General features: G+C 53.4%; 1 protein-coding gene across 7 annotated transcripts; it reads left to right on the plus strand.

Annotated features, from left to right (window-relative positions):
• Positions 1-314: 314 nt before the first annotated feature.
• On the plus strand, positions 315-14,170 carry ZNF839 (zinc finger protein 839). 7 transcript variants are annotated; one of them, XR_009732233.1, is made up of 8 exons: positions 325-718; positions 6,047-6,898; positions 7,809-8,024; positions 9,529-9,621; positions 10,301-10,450; positions 11,835-11,952; positions 12,112-12,220; positions 13,399-13,484. XR_009732233.1 is itself a non-coding variant. In XM_061395422.1 (8 exons), the coding sequence occupies exons 1-8, from the start codon at positions 431-433 to the stop codon at positions 13,596-13,598; spliced, it is 2,001 nt and encodes a 666-aa protein (XP_061251406.1). In that variant the 5' UTR covers positions 328-430; the 3' UTR covers positions 13,599-14,170. The 7 variants fall into 7 exon arrangements, 6 of the variants coding, with proteins under 6 accessions (XP_061251410.1, XP_061251407.1, XP_061251406.1 ...); XM_061395422.1 differs by having other exon boundaries at positions 328-718; positions 10,349-10,450; positions 11,835-11,975; positions 13,399-14,170; XM_061395421.1 differs by having other exon boundaries at positions 330-718; positions 11,835-11,975; positions 13,399-14,170.
• Positions 14,171-16,266: the final 2,096 nt, after the last annotated feature.

Below are 16,266 nucleotides of genomic sequence, written 5' to 3' on the forward strand. Positions count from 1 at the left end.
CTTCTGCCACAGCCAAGCCTGCCGCACCCAGAGCCCCTGCCCCTGCCGCGGGCCACTGCTGACCCAGCCTCCGCAGGTCCAGGGTTTTCAGGTGACGCTGATAGCGTTTGGATAAAAACGTTAGGCCAGGAGCTCTGGAACCTCGAAGACTTTTTGTTCTTTTTGTTGGACACCTCTTGCAGGAGGTGACAGAAAGACGAATATGGCCTGACAAAGAGGCAAAGTGGCCGGGTAGAGTTCTGGGCGGGAAGGGGCGGCAGGGCGGGGCCTGCTCAGGCCCCGCCCACCGACCCGCTCTGTCTGTCAGGTGCGGTCGCCTTCCGAGGTGTCTTGGCCTGCGGGGCACTCGTAGCTGCCTCCTTTCCCAGGTGACGCACATTTGAGCCGCCGGCGCTCGGTGACCCGGGTTCGAGTCCCCGCGTCGGCTGTCATGGCGGACGCGGAGCCGGAAGCTGAGGGTGGCAGTGAGGACGGCTGCAGTGGCAGCCGGGCTCTCTCTTCCCAGCGCGGGAGCGCCGCACGCGTGGCCCCGCTGGGCCCCGAGCAGCTGCGGCGCGTCCTGGAGCAGGTGACGAAGGCGCAGCCGCCTGCAGAGCCGCCGCCGCCGCCCTGCGTGCTGGACGCGGCGCGGCGGCTGCGGGACGCGGCCCAGCAGGCCGCCCTGCAGCGGGGCCCCGGCGCCGAGCCCCCGCGCCCGCCGCGCCTGCTGCCGCCGCAGGTGAGGAGGGGCCGTGGGGCAACTGAGGCCCGGAGCGTGCCGAGAGGCCTCGCGCGGGGAAGGAAGGCTTCTCCGCTTAGGCCTTAGGGCCGCCCTGCCCGAGAGAGCGGCCGTTACAGTTCAGGGCGTCCCCATACTCGGCTCCCTGGGGACGGCAGGTCCCCCGCCCCTGTCAGCGCCGGCACCGTCGGCTCCTCCACCCCGCCGGGCCCCTGCCCGGGGCTCCTTCGCGCCGCCTGGCTGCTCTCGCGGGCGTTTCGTCCCGTTTTCGTTGAGCGCTCACGGTGTCTAGGCGCTGCGGCGGGTGCGGCGTTTGAACCCAGTCCATGAGGAGCGGCCGGACCTGGAGGCTGCTCGCGAGTGAGGGGTCCCCAGGCCTGACAATGGAGCGGAGGCCTGAATAGCTTAAAAGGAACCAACGTAGAGGGTCTTTCAGGTGGAAGGTGCTGCAAATGGCCCGGCCGAGACTCGGGGGCGGAACGAAGTACATTCTAGTGACTTGATGCAGCACCTGCTCGCAGTGGTGGCGCCTGCGTTTGCAACCCCTGTTACAGACCCGGCAGGTGCCTGACATTCGCTTAATGAATGAAACCCGTGGGAAGCACTCCGTGTGCTAGCCAGCGTCCTTTCTCAGTGGCCTGATTTCCGGGTCACACAGCTCTTGGCCGCTAAGGAAGCTGGAACTCGAACATGGGTCTTGCCATCCCAGAGCGTCCAGAGTAGCATCCGAGCCTGAGGTCGTTCATGCCACCTGTGAAGTCACATCCCCTTTCAGCACTGGGCTTGTGAATGTCACCGTGCTTCTCACTCCAAAAGTGCCACAGAGATCCTGCCTCTAGAAGAAATAGGTAGTAGAATCAGCAGTCTTCACGAAGTTTATATTTTCGTTTCTGAGGGATTTGGCCAGTTAAGATTGGTACCCAGTTGGTCATCAAGACTGGAGAGTTGTCTCACTCAAGTTTGGGGAGACAAGTATGACTGCCCAAACACCAAACTTCTTAGAAGTGTGACCTTGGGTAATTCAACCTCTTTGGACTTTGGCTTCCTTATTTGTAGGACGTTTGTCTCCTACTGTGCTGAAGAAATAAATGCCTCCCACCGAAGTCCCACAGCAGGTCTGTGGAGTCAGAAGGGTTCCGGTGGCCGAGTCTGTCCATCTCCTCTCTGTATCCGGCACTGTGCTGGACTGCTTGGGTCTCAGCAACCACACAAAAGTGTTTTTATCGGCATTTTATAGATGAGGAAGGAGCTGAGAGAGGCTGAGTGATTACTCCGAGCCTCCCCAGGCGTGGCTGCACTCCAGGGTCTGTTGAATGTGGCTATAGCTTTTTGGGTTAGATAACTTAGGAAGAGCCCAAAAATGATATATTCCCCAAAATGAAAGCAAACTTAACTTGAGTTAGACAGCATGATCATGTTCTCTAGCTCTTCTCATTGGGGTGATATAAATACTTAATGCATTCATGGTACTGTGGTTTTGCACTCAATTCTGGTAATGCTCTTTCCCCCTGGCTGTGCCACAAAGGCCACAGAGACGCACGAGATGGAGTTATGATGTGACCAAGGGGGTGACTCGTCACTCAGATGACTTCTGGTCAAGGGCAGAAAGCTAGAGATACTACATAAATAGGACACGGCCAAATGCACTTAGAGAAAGGGCCAAGTTGCTTTTGGCCGAGGGGGATGAGAAGAGGTGGTCTGAGCTAGACCTGGGAGGGTGGGTCCAAGTGGAAAATACAGAAGAGAAGAGGCGGTGGGGGGCGGGACCCAGGCGTGATTGGAGAACCCAGGCAGAGGAGGGTCTCTGGGGGGTGGTGTGGATTCAAAGGTACAGACTAAACACTCCCTCAGGTCAGCACCCTCAGGTCCCAGCCTTTTTCCTGCCCCACAGAGAGATTTTTCAGTTTCCTCCACACAGAGTGCTCCTTTTCATGCATCGGTGCAGTCACACGTTTTTCCTTACACCTAGAACATCTGTTCCAAAAATTCTACTCATCCTACAAGGCCCCCTGCGGAGGTCACCTCTTCGGGAAGCCCGCCAGCCCTGAGCTGCCCCTGCTTCTTTCACTGCACCTGTTGCGTCGTGGCAGTGATGTTCTCCTAGCAGCATTCCGCAATTACTGCCTTCAGGTGTAGCTGTGGAGCTTTTGAAAGCACAGACGTTGAGGCAAAGTGCAGACCTGAGTCAGCAGGGCTGCAGGTGGCAGGCCTGGGAGGGGAAACCCGCCACCCGCGGGTGAGGCTGGGACCTGACTTATTTATGAATTGGCCCCCAGCGATACTCAGGAAAAGTCTGTTGAATGAAACAGACATATAACAGGTATCAGGTAGAATACCCACTTGGTAAACTAGTTTGCAGAGCAGATTAAAAATCAGACCAGCTTTGCCTCTGAAGTAATTCAGAAACAACAGGATTTGCTCTGTGTGTGTGTGTGTGTGTGTGTGTGTGTGTGTGTGTCTGTAATGGCATTATCTGATAATACCCCAGGAGCTTAGAGAAACATTCTAAGTGATTGGTAGTAAAAGAAACAAATGTGATTCTTAAAGGATATGCAAAGTAAAGCTAGTTGTCATTTGATTCACAGTGGCTCAGGGCTAGCTCTGCACACCTACTCAAAAACCAGTATATTGAATTGTCTGCTGTTTGTAGTAGTATATAATGTGCAGACAGATCTACTCCAACCTCCAACTTGATTTCATTGTGGGTTTTCATTCTGTCCTGTGTTTTATTTTTATTGACCCTCTCCTTGGTAGAGGGTTGAGTCCAAAGAGGGCCTCTTAGTGGCCCCAAATTGGTGGTTCTCAACGGGGGCAGTTTTGCCCCACAGAGGGCACTTGGCAAAGTCTGGTGATATTTTGGTTTTGGTTTTAATCTGTTTGGCTGCACTGGGACTTAGTTGGGGCACGCGGGGTCTTCATTGTGGAGCACAGGCTCTGGAGTGCGGGGCACCGGCTTAGTTGCCCAGAGACACGTGGGATGTTAGTTCCCCAACCAGGGGTGGTACCCACATCCCCTGCACTGGAAGGCAGATTCTTAACCACTGGACCCCCAGGGAAGTTGCTGGAAACATTTTTGATTGTGACAGCTTGGGGAGTGCTGCTGGCTTCTGCTGGGTAGAGGCGGGGCTGTGCTCAACGCTGCCCAGCTCAGCTGGCATGACAGACTTATTGGTCCAAGATGTCAGCTGTGGCAAGTTGAGAAAGTCAGCTCTGGGTGATGAGGTTTATCTGTCTTTTCTCTTTTTGTTTCTGCTCAGTGAAGGCAGGAACCTAGATTTGCTGCCCCCCCGCCGAGACCATGACTGCTGTCTCCCGAACACCTACACTTTGTATCAGGCACAAGGTCACTGCTCAGTAACTTGGTGCGGACTTCCCTGGTAGTCTGGTGGCTAAGACTCCGCACTCCCAAGGCAGGGGGCCCAGTTCGATCCCTGGTCAGAGGACTAGATCTTGCATGTCACAACCAAGAGTTTGCATGCTACACTAAAGATCCCCCGTGCCAGAGTGAAGATTGAAGATACTGAGTGTCGAAACTAAAACCTAGCATGGCCAAATAAATAAATATTCTCTAAAAAGCACTTGTGGAACCTGGTCGGCAGCAGCCCTCACCTTTGGCGGGTGCTTTCTGTTACAGCGCTGCCTTCAACCCCCTGGACATACATCCCTGTGACAGTGCCAGTGTTCCTTCTGGGATCCAAGAAGCAAGACTGCTGGGTCAAAAGGCACGTGCATTTAAAATGTTTTCAGGGACTTCCCTGGCCATCCAGTGGTTAGGACTCTGCTCTTTTACTGCCAAGGGCTCAGATTCTATCCCTGGTTGGGGAACTAAGATCCCACAAGCCATGGGGCCAAAAGGATAAAATAAAACTTTGTTATATGTTAAAAAAAAAAAAAGCTGATGAAGAAATGCAGCCCAGCTCCTAGGTGTGTGCCCTGGAGAAATTTACACGTGTGTACACACACATCTGCGATCCGTGACCGTGCAAAGCAGACCAGAGAGCGCGGGGCGGGAGGCCACCTGTGCCTTGTGCTACAGAGCAGTGAGCGCCCGAGGGCTACGCACTTCCCCGCGGAGGAGTTTCACGAGCAAGGCGGAAAACCACCAGGATGCCAGAGATGACGCTCACTTGTGTAACATTTGAAAACGCATCAAGACAGAACAGACAAGTGAGCGCCCGAGGGCTATGCACTTCCCCGCGGAGGAGTTTCACGAGCAAGGCAGGAAAACCACCAGGATACCAGAGATGATGAGCAGTGAGCGCCCGAGGGCTACGCACTTCCCCGCGGAGGAGTTTCACGAGCAAGGCGGGAAACCCACCAGGGTACCAGAGATGGTGCTCACTTGTGTAACATTTGAAAACACATCAAGACGGAACTGCTTATTTTCAGGGACACCTACAAGTATAATATGGGCTTCACTGGTAGCTCAGCTGGTAAAGAATCCACCTGCAATGCAGGAGACCTGGGTTCGATCCCTGGGTTGGGAAGATCCCCTGGAGGAGGGCATGGCAACCCACTCCAGTATTTTTGCCGGGAGAATCCCCGTGGACAGAGGAGCCTGGTGGGCTGTAGTCCATGGGGTCGCAGAGTCGGACACGACTGAGTGACTAAGCACAAGTGTGATATAAAGAATGCGTGCAAATGACAAACAGCACATTCGGGCTGGGGGAAAACAAGGCGTGCAGACGTGGGGCAAGAAGGCTTCCCAGTGTAGGAATGTTGCGTGTCAAAACGTAGGTGGTGGGGACCCGAGTTGCATAGTTCTTTATGGCTTTTTTGGTTTCCAGAATTTCACTCAAAACTTTAAAAAATAAGGCCATGTATTGAACTGAGTCCAATTTAGAGTACTAAGAACTCCAAGTACATGTGGTAAAACTATAAAGGATATTTTTTAATGGTTCATGTGATCAACTGAGTGGATTTTAAAAAAAAATGTAAAAAAAAAAAATGTAGATACTGGGTTAGCTAAAAAGTTGATTCGGTTTTTCCCGTTAAGATTGTACAGAAAAAGCTGAACAAACTTTTTGGCCAACCCAGTGCTATCAAAAGGCATTTATGTAGGAATGGTGAGTAGTTACATGAACTTTTATTTTGTGTATATAAGCAAATGCTTCTTATGTATGCAAGTACAAGAAATGTGACGTAAAATAGATGACTATGGACTGGGCAGAAAGGTTGAGAAACGTCAGTGTAAACAGAATAGATACAGAGTTTTTTATATGTAAGATGTGTAAGTTAGAAAAAAAATTTCAGCAGTGGGTTTAAGATGGGAACAAAATTGCAGAAATGTGATAAACACAGTGCTTCTTTTCTTTTTCTGTGTTTAAGCAATTGGAAGCCATTTGCATCAAGGTAAGATCTGGAGAGACGAAAGGTCAGGAAAAGCCGATGCCCGCGCTGGCCACCATCCAGTCCAAGCTGGCCGGGCCGGACCCGCCGCCCAGCGGGCACTGCAGCGCGGTGGGGCTCAGCTCTCAGCTGCTGGGGCCACCGCCACGCGTCCTGAGTCACCATCCCCGGCCTCCGGTTCGCGTGTTCATACAGAGGCCGCTGCCTGCCCTCTGGCCAGTCCCTGTGAAGACAGTCTCGGCCACCGAGCCTCCGAGTGGCCGAAGCACTGCGGCCGTCCGTCTGTCGGCCTCTGACCCGCCGGCAATCACATCTGTTTCATCCAGTTCAGCAAATTTATTTATTTCCAGCTCGCAAACAAAACACGCTGAGAAACTAAAGAAGTCTCTAAAAGTGAAAACACGTTCTGGACGGATATCTCGACCTCCCAAGTATAAAGCTAAAGATTATAAATTCATCAAGACAGAGGATTTGGCTGATGGTCACCCATCTGACTCCGACGACTACGCCGAGCTGAGTGTGGAAGAAGACGAAGATCAGAGAGGAAGGCGGGCGCTCTTTGACTTAGCAACCTGCTCCCTGAGGCCCAAAACTTTCAAGTGTCAGACGTGTGACAAGTCATACATAGGAAAGGGGGGGCTGGCCCGGCACTTTAAACTTAACCCAGGCCATGGCCACCTGGAGCCTGAGATGTCGCCATCTGAGAAGGCCAATGGGAGCATGATCGCGGGCCCCACGGAGGGCAAGACCTGCAGCCTGGCGTCCCAGGGGCCGCCCACGCCAGCTCTGCCAGTTGAGGAAGGGGCTGCGTCAGCGCGGCGTGGCCTTCAGGTAACCTTTCTGTCGGTGGTTGTGTCCTCGTTCCTGCACGTTGTCCTTGAGTGGACGATATGTGCGCACTGGTGCCGGGTGGGCACGGAGCAGTGTGCCTCCTGTCTGGGCAGCCTGGCTCACCGCGTGCCGTGGAATGCAGGCGCGGGTCCTGCAGGGCCGGTTAGGGAAACGAATCGCAGCGCTCTTGCTGATGCTGACATGACCGTGGCCTTGGGAAAGGTTTGCGTGGGGGCACTGGTCCACAAGGCTGCTTCCTGGACCGTCTACAGTAACACGTGGCCTGCCAGGTTCTCTCCCCGCTTTTCCCCTTTCAAAACTCACAAACAGAGCAGATCCAGTCACCATGGATTTGCATTACCACTTCAGCATGTATTTACTGAAGCCCAGTGTGTGTGGGGTGAACATTTGTGTGACATGTGCACTAGTCCGTTATTTAAAAACAGCAGTTGAGGTGTTTCCCTGGCAGTCCAGTGGTTAGGACTCTGAGCTTACACAGCCTGGTTAATTTTCTAAAGTCCACCTCTGTATATTTCCAAAGGATGACTTTTACGGTATTTGAAGTGTATCCAATAAAAAAAGTTTAGAAGTCATGGGTGAATTATGAATGAACAAAACTCCGGTCAATTTTTAATATGCCAGTGACATCAGAAGAGTTTTTCGTTTCATTTTGGGCACAACTCCATGATTATGGTTTGTCAGCCCAGATTTGCAGGCTGGTGTTCATCTGGTATCTTAAAGGGAACCTTTGTTTAAGATGCATTGATTATCATTAATGTGTCTTGATTATGCCAAGAAGAATAATTTACAAGTTCCTTGTTTTGATGATATTTTTTCTTCTCTAAGGTTTTCATTACGGTGTATAAAGCATGATTATTTTATTTTGGTTTGGGTGTGCACCCCAATCTAGAATGGTCAGTCTGTGGAAGTTGAAGAAGCGCTGGTATCTGAAGCAAAAAATGGAAGTTTTTCAGCCCTTTTGGGATCAGAGAGACATCCCGGACCTAGAAGAAGCAGCTTCTCCATGGTCCCCGCAGAGCCCAGCACGGCCGTCCTGGAGCGGAGCGGCACAGCTCACCCGCCCGTGGGTGCTGGGGCCGCGAGGAGCAGGGCCAGGCTCCAGGAGGTGCGTCGCCCTTAGAGCCCCGTTCTTGAAACCCGTGTCTCTGGCATGGTATGTGGCAACTCTCTAGGTTTCTGAATTTCAGAGTAAAATGCCCAGAAGGACTCAAACAGTTCACCTGATGTGTAATGGGATGAATGCTCTATTCAGAGATGGCATTGCCCGAAATGATTCTTAGGTGTACCAGCTGCTTGCCTTGATAACTTGTAGAATAATTATAACTTGGGTTTGTGTGGAAGCAGTTTAGAAAAGAATAGAAATGGTGGGGTTTTTTTTGTAAAAAGTTTCAAGATATAAAAGCATGTTTCGGGTTTTAAATTCTAGAATCTCCTTTCTAGCCCCTTGAAAGTAGGTTTATTGAATTTAGTTAGATTGGCTTAGAAGAGTGGGACCCCAAACTTAGGTTGTCTTTGGCAAGGATATATTTATTTGCCTGCATCTTAAAGAAAATAAGTAAAAAAATAGCAAAGGGAAAGCACAGCTAAGTACGTGAGACAACCAGCCCCAGAGAGTGGCTTTCTGGGCCCTGGGCCTCCAAACTACACATGAGGGGAAAGTGGTTTTCAGAGAGGAAATGGCTTTCTAGAAAGCCTAGGAGGCTGCAGGATCCAGCGGGAAATTTAAACCCGGGTGAATTAACTTTCCTCCCCATGGGCTTGTTACCAAGTCCTGGCTGAGTGAGTTTTAGGAGTAGGAGGTCAGGAGGCTTCTGATGTGATTTGCTCACTAACATTTGAAACGAGCGAATGGCTTCCATCCTGGGAGCACTTTCTGCTGGTTCCAGCCGCGCTCAGTTCACTGTGTGTCAGTAGCTCCGCTTAGATGAGGAACTGGAACCCCAGAGACACTCCCTGTGGGTCAGGTCAGTGAGGCCACTGGAGTGCGTGGCTGGGACCCGCAGTGCCGCACTGTGCCGCGGAGAATCAGGGACCCTCTGAGGAGCGCCTCTTTTGATCCCACACAAGAGAAGCTCCCCAGAGATGGGCACTGGTTTACACACGACTGGGGGTGTCCGGTATCAGGCTCCGTCCGGGGTGTGGGGGTACACCGTGCCCACGACGCCGTCCGAGGACTGCACCCTCCTGCGTCATCCACGCCCCCCGCCCAGCCCCTCCCCATGTCCGCGTCTCCTCCTGCCTGTCCCTGTGCCTTGGTGTGGTCTCCTGGCTGCGGGCTGCCTCAGGACTTGCTGTGTTTTTGGCTCTGACACCAGTTGGTGAGCCCTGGGGAGCGAAACCTGTTTCCCCACCGTGGCTGTGTCCTCATCCAGGGCCTGGTACCCACTGCTCGCTCAGTGCTCCCGTCAGGGGCAGACTCTGAATGCAGAGTCGATCACGGGACTGGTTATGCGTGAGCATGTGAGCTGTGTAGCAGGCACAGCGCTCCCAGTTGAGAGTTGCTTCGTCACTGAGACTAGGCAACTTTCTGCTTCCTGTGGTTTTTGTTGCACCAACTTGCTGGCTGCTGGGAAATTCTTTCAAAGATGTCAAACACTTTCTTCCGGTAGCTTCTCCACCAGTGTGACCGGGACGATCTAGTGGAGTTGGCTCTGCCTCGACTGGCTCAGGTTGTGACCGTGTATGAGTTTCTTCTGATGAAGGTGGGTCTTCTTAGTGTTTCTAAGCAATTGAGGGGATGATCTGAAGTTATTTAGAAACGCATCCTTTATAATATTTTCTTAGACGGAGCCAGGCCTTGGGAATCATCTCCTTTCCCCAGAGAGGGCTAAAGTGGGCCGGCTGGTCCGGCCTGGGCACCCAGCACAGGGCCGTCAGGCAGGCCCGCGTGGACTCGGTGTGCGGGAAGAGCCACAGTCACCTTTCCTCTCGCACCCACGCCCCTGCCAGCCGCCTCCACGGCAGCCCCGTCCCCGGGGAGCCTGTGCTGAGATGTGGCCTTGCTGCCTGCACCCACACTTCAGGAGCACCCCAGGAGTGGAGACCTGGCCCTCCCCCGGCTGCAGGCCCCAGAACGTGCCTGTTTGGTCCTCAGGGCCTGTCTGTCCTGTTCCCCCGGCCGCCGTTCTGCGGTGGCCCTCAGCAGGGCTGGTTTGTTTCCTGGGCTGCTTCTTCCGGGCCGTCTGCTGTCCCACTGAGCGCAGTGCAGGGCACACTTTACTCTCGCTGGGGAGCGAAGGCCAAGTCTGCTGACAGCAGCTGGGGGCTTAGGAATGTCCTTCCCGCCTTAGGATTCCTCTCTGTGTTTTCCATATCTTTGCCTTGGGTCGAAACATCTTTTTTTTTTTTTTTTTCCCCTTTGTCATCTTTATCTTCACTGAGGTTGAAAAAGGTCATCTAGCAAAACCTCTCTTCCCATCTGTATACAAGGAGTTTGAAGAGCTGCATAAAATGGTTACGAAAATGTGTCAAGATTACCTCCATAGTTCTGGACCCTGCTCTCAGGAGCCCCTGGAAGTAAACAACAGTAAGGTAACAAGCTCCCGTGGGGAGTCTCGCCCAGAGCCAAGGGGAAGCTGTCCAGTAAAGAAGGAGGATGTTTATTTTAGTCATGACATCTTCATAGTCAGCTTCTGTTTAGCTCTTTCTTCCAAAAGTGATACATGCTTTTTTCAGAAAACTCAGAAATGCAGATAAGCTAAAAAAAAAGGAAGCACCCACCATCCTCCCACTCACCGATGATCACAGTGAATAGGTGGTATCTTTTCTTCGTTATGTAGGTTTTTGCAAAGGGATGAATCACACAGGGACCAGCAGTTATTGTTCGTGGTTGTGTTCCCAGAGCTCCCATTTCAGTGTCCTTGCCTTTAGCTATTTTGGGTCCTTGACAGAAATACGCTGTAAACTGACGTGGTTTTACTTGCTTTGGATAAAACCTTCCACTGGGCAGAGCATGTGCCCGTGGGCAGGTCATCCGGGGGACTCCCTGCGCCCAGCTCAGAGACTCAGGTCCTCGCCCCGCCGAGCGCCTCTGGCTGCGCCAAGTCCCCCAGCTCCCCCCTCGGCAGAGGGCAGCCCTGAATCATCAGTCGTCTTTTCTGGCTTTCGAGATGCTGTGCTTTTCAATAGTCTGGTTTTGCCACACTCTTTTGACAACATGGGTGGGCTTGGAGGGTATTATGCTGAGTGAGAGAAGTCAGAGAGAGGAAGGCAAATACCATGTCGTCTCACTTACATTTAGAATCTCAGAAAGGACAACAAACCAGTGACTACAGCAAGGAAGTAAGTAAACAAAGCGGGGTCAGGTGTATTAAAAAAATTGCTCCTACAACAATGAGTAACACTTAGGCCATGTTGACTTTAAGAGCTCCTAAAGTTTGATTATACCCACAATGGAGCTGCCTGCCTAGAAAGGGTAGTGTTTCAGAGGCTCAGTAGTTGTGGTGCTGGGGCTTCGTTGCCCTGAGGCATGTGGGATCTTCCTGGACCAGGGATCAAACCTGTGTCTCCTGCATCAGCAGGCGAATCCTTTACCCCTGAGCCACCAGGGAGGCCCTATGTTTTATCGCCTTAAATTACGTTTTTTTTTTTTTTTTAATGTAATGGATTTTTCACTAAGCCTCACATAGATGCCCCGGTTGGCAGTGGTCACCTACCTGTTCATACATAACCTGCCAGATGAGCAGGCGTGGATGCCATCCAGGAGGAATAGTGGGCAAGAAAGTTACCGTGGAGTCAGACTAACGTTGTGCAGCTGTGACGCCAGTGCGTCTTCATCCTTCCCATTGTCCTCATGGCACCTTGCTGTACAAAGGGACTCCATGGGTTCAGACTCAGGCCTTTATTCTTAAGTGTGGACATGCTTCTGAATCTTGTGTTTTGAGTGAAGCATCTCTACGGGCCCCTTTCTTCTCAGGTTGCCGAGTCCATAGGAATCACAGAGGAATTCCTAAGGAAAAAAGAAGTACATGCAGACTGCATTCCCTGCAAGTGCACCAGCCCGGAGGAGGCCCCAGAGGAGCTGGAGGGAGCAGGTCCGCAAAAGAGGGCGAATGAGGTGGGCATGGCCCGAGGGGCGCCAGCGGGGAATTGTTGGGGTGGACCGCTGGGACTCACAGCACTTCTCCAGGGAGAAGAGGTGCCGGTTGGCCTGTTTCTTCCTAGTCTTAGCTGGTTGGGCCTTCTCTCCCTAGATTGCAGGGGACGGGCTGGCCTCAGTGAAAAGGACCAGGAGAGACGAGTGTCCTGCTGAAGACGGGGGCCTGCAGAGGCCGGCCGCGTGTGCCCCAGCGGCTGGTATGGGTAAGACAGCCCTCGCGGTGTGCACCGCGGGGCTCAGAGACCTGCTGCTCAGGGGGGACGGCGCTCCTGTGGCCGCGTTTCAGAGACCCCTCTGGTTTCTCTAGAGTTTTACCCCAGCCTCCCAGTGTTTATTCCCCAGGAGTCTCAGGTCTTTGGGGTTTCCTTGAGTCCTCTATTGGAATAAAGAGCTGCCTCGTGGTGCTGAGTGGGTGGTACCTGGGAGGGCCCCGAGGAGCTGGGGAGACCTGAGAGCAGGGACTGGTCACAGGACATGTGAGCTTGGCTTTCGTGAGACTTGGCTCTCAGTGCCAGCTGAGAGTTAACGTTGGAAAACAAGACATGTTCTGGTTTTTATTTTGGTGCTAGCCAGAACGGATCCGTGAGACACCTGGAATATATCGCAGGCGTAACTTTCCAAAGGAGAAGGCAATGGCACCCAACTCCAGTACTCTTGCCTGGAAAATCCCATGGACGGAGGAGCCTGGTCGGCTGCAGTCCATGGGGTCACTAAGAGTCGGACACGACTGAGCGACTTCACTTTCATTTTCACTTTCATGCATTGGAGAAGGAAATGGCAACCCACTCCAGTGTTCTTGCCTGGAGAATCCCAGGGACGGGGGAGCCTGGTGGGCTGCCGTCTATGGGTTCACACAGAGTCGGACAGGACTGAGTGACTTCACTTTCACTTTCATGCATTGGAGAAGGAAATGGCAACCCACTCTAGTGTTCTTGCCTGGAGAGTCCCAGAGACAGAGGATCCTGGTGGTAGGCCATCTATGGGGTCGCACAGAGTCGGACACGACTGAAGTGACTCAGCAGCAGCAGCAACTTTGCAAAATGTTATCACAGCTGCCTAATAACCTTACCTGATCCTTAGGTCTCTAATATAAAGAGGCCTCCTCCCCTTCAGAAGTTAGGACTTAATTCTTCCAGACAGGAGGGCAGGTTTATTCACAGAACAATGAGGGCTGTCTGGCACCTGTTTGGAACACAGCTCCCCTCGCCTCACAGGTCTGCGTTTCCTTTCAGCTTCATCCATTCCTGGAAGCTGCCAAGTAACAAGGAGGGTTTCTGTTTCTGTTTCAGGGGCAGGAAAGTTACTTTGGACTAGCTTGGTGGGATAGTGATACGTGACTGGCAGCAGTTCACAACTGACTCTGTTTTTCTGAACTGTTTAGGTTTTACCCCCCGAGTGAGTGGGGTCGCCTCTCCCCGTCCTGAGGAAAGCCCCTCGATCCCGGCTCCTGAGCGCAAGGGCAGCGTGGCACAGGTGGGCCACCAGCTGGCAGCACTGGCTGGTTGGACAGCTCGGGGTGGGCCTGCAGACCCCACTGCCCTGTGCCCGGATGCCCTGGGCCAGGGCTCCCCCGTCCCTTAGGGGAACCGGGGACGTGGGCCCAGCACCAGCTGGCAGCACTCCCCGGGGAGAGTGTCCAGATACTGGGGCTGGCCTGGGGAGCCCGGTTCTCTGCAGCGCTTCAGTCTCCAGCCTGGAAACTCAGAGGCAGGAAGTTTCCGTGAGGCGTGTGGCTCCCACCCGAGCAGCCCCGAGTCCAGCGCCGGTGAGGCCCCTGCCCCTCTGCCCAGGAAAGCGTGGTCCATGGACGCCGTGCCAGCCAACTGTGTGCACAGCACCGAGTCCAAGCGGGGCCTCGGCCCAGCCGGGGCAGATGCCAAGTCCTGAGGGGGCCCTGCAGGCCGCAGGGGGCTGGGACCAGCTCCTCTGAGAGGCACACAGACCAGGGGCTGGAGGCAGCGCTGCCGTCCGGGAGGCCATGGCTTTTGAACTCAGCGATGGGTGCCCCATGCTCTTGTCTCAGGAACAGGAGCAGACGGCTGTTCAGACTCTGACAGGCTTCCCTTGTTCCTTTCGGGTTCCGTAGTGTCCAGGGAGGGGAGTATTGTCACAGTGATGGACGCGGAGGGGCCTGCCCTGCAGGCGGGCCCCCCGGAACGGCTCCTCTGGAGGCTTGGAGACGCAGCCCTCTCAGTGAGATGGGGTCAGAGCCGCAGCCCTAGATCTGTGTGGATTTTACCCAGAGAAGGTGTGTTTCAAGGAACGTGTATTTTTCTAATGTGAATACTGACACAAATGAACATTTTATTTATAATGAACGTCTTTCTACCTCACTGTCCACCTTTTTCTACATCTTGCTTGCTGTGATGATGGTGGGTGCGTTGCCTGGTGATGGGTCCCTCTGACACATCTGCCCCTGGGAGCCTCTGACAGCTGCTGCAGGTGGCGCCACACTGGTTCTGGGTTGCCTCCCCTGCCCCCAGTCACAGAAAATGATGTCCCCTTCCTCCTCAGCGATGTGCTGCTTTATACCAGACTTGGTCCACACGAGAAGCTGCTTCTGGGTTCAATAAATAAATATGCAAGCTTGCTATCTGGGCAGCATTTTATTGGGCAGTAGGGGAGAGCGTTGTTTGTGCTGGCACTCGGTGGATAGGGAGAGAGGCACAGGGCAGGAGCCGCAGCCCCTCCGTGTCCCGCTTGTAAAGCCACTTATCAAGCAAGGTCTTTCCGTCTCTTCTTGGAATGTTTTCCTGGGCTCTATTGGGGAGAAAGAGAGGGCCATTTGTCCACACTCAGATGAGAGCATCAAAAGGGCACAGCTGTCCTTTCCCCACCTTAGCCGACACCATCAGGAGGGACCCTGGACGCTGGGGCCGGGGCTGTGGGCTGTGCCCTCCCTGTGCTGTGGAGGAGTGGGCTTTATTCTCAGGGACTGGGTTGCCATGCCCGCCTCCAGGGGCTCTTCCCAACCAGGATCAAATCTGTGTCTCTTGTGTCTCCCAGATTGGCAGGCAGATCCCTCACCACTGCACCACCTGGGGAGCCTCTGAGTTCCAAAGGGCAGCTTCAGACAGCTGCTCATCAGGGAGGTTGGACTGAGGGGCTGAACTGAGTCAGGGAAGGGAGGGCATAGAGCAACAGGGAGGAGCTGTTGAGAAATAATAGTGCAGCCCCGGGCAGGTCACGGTTCCTCCTCAAACGATCTGATCAGTCTCTCAGTCGTGTCTGACTCTGGACCCCATGGACTGCAGCACGCCAGGCTTCCCTGTCTATCACCAAGCCCCTGAGCTTGCCCAAACTCATGTCCATTGAGTCTGTGATGCCATCCAACCATCTCATCCTCAGTGGTCCCCTTCTCCGTCTGCCTTCAATCTTTCCCAGCATCAGAATCTTTTCTAAAGAATCAGTTCTTCCCATCAGATGGCCAAAGTATTGAAGCTTCAGCTTCAGTCCTTCAAATTAATATTCAGGATACATAGAACAGTATCTTCGAGCTCTTCTGCTGGGTAGGTGTCCCAAAAAATGGAACATGTTAACTACTCAATGAAACATTCTCCAGAGAGGTCACCCCGACTCCAGATGACCTCTGGCTTTGAAAAATGCAGGCCCTGCGGGGTACTAAGCAGAAAGCCTGCCCCCTTGACTATAAGACACCACACAACCCCTCACCCTCACCCCGGGTGGGACACAGCTATTTTTTATTTATTTATATTTGGCTGTGCTGGGTCCTGCTGCTGTGCTGGGTCCTGCTGCTGTGCAGGCTTTGCTCCAGCTGCTGCAAGCGGGGGCTACTCTCATCACAGTGCTCGGGCTTCTCACTGCTTGAGTTCCCGTGTTCCGGGGCACAGGCTCTGGGGCACGGCCTCAGTAGTTGTAGCACAGGGGTTTCATTGCGCTTTGCCATCTGGGATCTTCCTGGCTCAGGTATCAAACCCATGTCTCCTGCGTTGGCAGGCGGATTCTTTACCACTGAGCCACCATGGAAGCTCAGGACACAGTTTTGAGGGCATTAGCCCAACGTGGCCCCCTTCCTTCACCTGACAAAGCAATTCTTTTCTACTTCACCCCAAACTGTCTCCAAGATTCACTCCAGCGCCGGTGCACAGAGGCTGGGCTTCAGCATCAGCAGCGTCATTCATTCCCATTAAATCTCCCTGGCAACCTCGGTGTCCATGGGTGAGGTGTCGAGAAGACAGGATGTGCCCTAGAAAGGTTGAGCAGTTCTTCAGTGTCTCCCCTGAAGAAC

The sequence above is a fragment of the Bos javanicus genome, chromosome 21, assembly GCF_032452875.1.
Source record: "Bos javanicus breed banteng chromosome 21, ARS-OSU_banteng_1.0, whole genome shotgun sequence".
Classification (NCBI taxonomy): domain Eukaryota; kingdom Metazoa; phylum Chordata; class Mammalia; order Artiodactyla; family Bovidae; genus Bos; species Bos javanicus.

Coding starts and splice junctions, on each gene's coding strand:
- ZNF839 (XM_061395421.1), top strand. CDS start 431: ATGGCGGACGCGGAGCCGGAAGCTGAGGGTGGCAGTGAGGACGGCTGC. Junction 8,025..9,528: donor GCAGGGCCAGGCTCCAGGAG/GTGCGTCGCCCT, acceptor TTCTTCCGGTAG/CTTCTCCACCAGTGTGACCG. Junction 9,622..10,300: donor ATGAGTTTCTTCTGATGAAG/GTGGGTCTTCTT, acceptor ATCTTCACTGAG/GTTGAAAAAGGTCATCTAGC.